Below are 2745 nucleotides of genomic sequence, written 5' to 3'. Positions count from 1 at the left end.
TATGAGCTTATCAATAAGGAAGAGAAAGAAAGAGAAATAAAACTTAATCCAATTTTTCCGCATATCATAGCTTTTTTAAATCGGTAAGGTCTTCGAGATGTAAGCATATGTAGAAAAATTGTTTCAGCAACTGATAAACGCCATATCCTTCTCGCCTGATACTTTCTACGCATGCATACAACTGATCATGATTACAAGATCTACATGCAGTTAAGAATCGCTCTACCACATCATCCGGTATAGCTCCAAGAAATTGTCGTACATCACTTGGAAGTAATTTTTTATGACACGATGATATTGTCTGCAACAAGAAAAAAAAATTCTCAATTCGAAAGTTAGAACAATAAAGTCTTTCAATAATTAATCAATTTACTTCGAAAAACCCCACATTTATTTGAAATCTTCCTTTTCCACTTCAAAGTTTCATTTTTCTCCTTTGCCTAAATCGTTGTGCAAAAGAATAGCTGTCTCGTGAGATTTATTCAGATCGACATATTTTATAAAATGGATACCAATAAATAATTGTTATCAGTAAGACTAGGATTAACCTAACCTGTAATGCGGTGACACTTTTTCGCATATCACCATCACATAATTCGATTAATTCATCGATCGCCAGCGGATCAAACTCAATGTTCTCATTTTGGCAAATCCATTCAAGTCTGCAATATTTTAATATATTCTTTATTTAACTTTAATGCAGTGAATTTGTCCCAACGTATCACTATCATTAATACCACTTATACGAGCTGAATTCAATTACGAAAAAGATAATGAACCAGGAAATTTCATCATTTCTAATCGTCCAATTTTCCTTGATAAATTTATAATACATGGTAATTAATTGGGAATAAGAAATGTTCACTGTAAAATTAAATGAAAACCCAAATAAATCCATCTTATATTTGAAATATTTCGATACTGCATTTTAATCACAGTTAGCAACAATAAATAGTGCAATAAGTGAACATAAAATATGACGATTATGTAAAAACAGTAAAATTATGGAATATCTTTATGATATAGAAAACAAAAAAAAAAATACTTGCAACCTTTTTCCCTGACTTTCCGATGAAATCGATTTGAACCGAAATTTGGCACAACGAGAAGTGAGTGGATCTATTATTCTAGTGATATAATTACATATGAGGAAGAAACGAGTAGTGCGTGATTCTTTTTCCATCGTTCGTCGTAAAGCCGCTTGGGCAGGAGTAGTCATTGCATCTGCTTCATCCAGTATAATTACCTAATCAAAAGATTCATTGAACATTTTTAAATTTAAATTTTAACTTACTGGAAAAGTACATGTAGGGAAGAATCAAAGAGCTTCGGATTATAGCTTTTTCATTGGTTCATCATCGAATATTTTTGAAAGAGTGAAAGAGATATGTAATTCTTTACTGAACGCTTCAAGTAGGTTGACAACAGGTAAGGCTGAGTCATGTTAAACGCAATCCTTCTATTCATGATATATTAAGCTAGCATATGAAATCTTCACGATAATAAACAGATAATCACATAGAATTCCATTTTCTTTATATTAGGAAGACAAATTATATACTACATTTGAAATTAAAAACTTATGTTAAAAAATAGCAGAAACCTTTAAACCCACAACAGGACTTCCATCTGGTAAGTGTGATGAAACAGCTCGTCGAGCAAATTCTTTTATCTGGAAACGAAAATTGCGAATAAATCATTGGTGCAAAAGCTATCCGGTAGCGCAATTTAGATCATGCAAATAATTAAATGACTAAAAGATATCAGCATCCACAAAAGAGACTTAACATAACGATCGGCAAATTATACCATCCTGTTTAACTTTGGGCTTAAATTTATGAAATGAATTTGGCTTAAAAATTTTCAAATCTTATTTGGAACGGCATTTACAAAATGAATGAATAAAATCAAAGGAAAGAAAACAAACTTTGTTGCGAACGATGTTAATGCCTCGTTCATCGGATGCGTTCATTTCCATAACTCGATCATGATATGTTTCGGTATTACGGAATAATTGTCGGCACAATGCAATAGCTGCTGATGTTTTACCAGTTCCTGGCGGTCCATAAAATAATAAATTTGGTAACTGAAAAATACTAAGTAATAATTGTATGCAAAAAAAATTTATTATAATGATACACTGTATATACTAAGAAAAAAGATTTATTAAAATCCTATTTGGTTCTTTCTCTAATTTCTAGTTTTATCATTGCAATAATGGTTCCTAACATTTTACACTTTATAGTTATTATTAAAAGAACTTATGCTAAATGAACTAACTGTAAAATGTGGTGAATTGCAAGAAAAGCTTACATCAGCTCCTTCCAAGACTTTTTTCAGCACCGATACAACTTCATTTTGAAAAGCTACTTCCTCAACTTTCCGTGGACGACTGAAATAAGCAAGCAGCATAAGCTCGAGAATTTTGATCAATTATAACAAATAAAATAAAACAAAATAAAACAAGAAAAAAAATAAAATAAAATTTTAGATAACGAAAAATACTCCAGACTAAGTTAAATGAAACATTCGGCGGATGCAAAATGAATAAAGAAAGGAAAAGGAACACCCGGGACATGGATTTATTGAATTATTCCTGGATTGGAATTTAGTAATATGACAACTTTAGTAACAGATAACACTCGGAACATACTATTTCTCAACCCAAGGAATTTCCATTAATGTTGTCGAAGCATTATCCTGCTTTTTTGATTGATTTAAAAAGGCATCCATTTTGGAATTGTG

General features: G+C 31.1%; 1 protein-coding gene across 1 annotated transcript; it reads right to left on the bottom strand.

The window, feature by feature from the left end:
* Positions 1-64: 64 nt before the first annotated feature.
* On the bottom strand, positions 65-2745 carry LOAG_04686 (replication factor C; the record flags this gene model as incomplete). The annotated part of the gene is made up of 7 exons (XM_003140223.2): positions 2654-2745; positions 2314-2392; positions 1928-2086; positions 1604-1672; positions 1053-1246; positions 554-662; positions 65-301 (listed from the first exon to the last, which is right to left on the bottom strand). The coding sequence occupies exons 1-7, from the start codon at positions 2731-2733 to the stop codon at positions 65-67; spliced, it is 927 nt and encodes a 308-aa protein (XP_003140271.1). The 5' UTR covers positions 2734-2745.

This window comes from Loa loa (assembly GCF_000183805.2).
Source record: "Loa loa unplaced genomic scaffold supercont3.467, whole genome shotgun sequence".
Classification (NCBI taxonomy): domain Eukaryota; kingdom Metazoa; phylum Nematoda; class Chromadorea; order Rhabditida; family Onchocercidae; genus Loa; species Loa loa.
The sequence above is the reverse complement of the archived record's forward strand: the minus strand, read 5'-3'. Positions and strand labels throughout refer to the sequence as shown.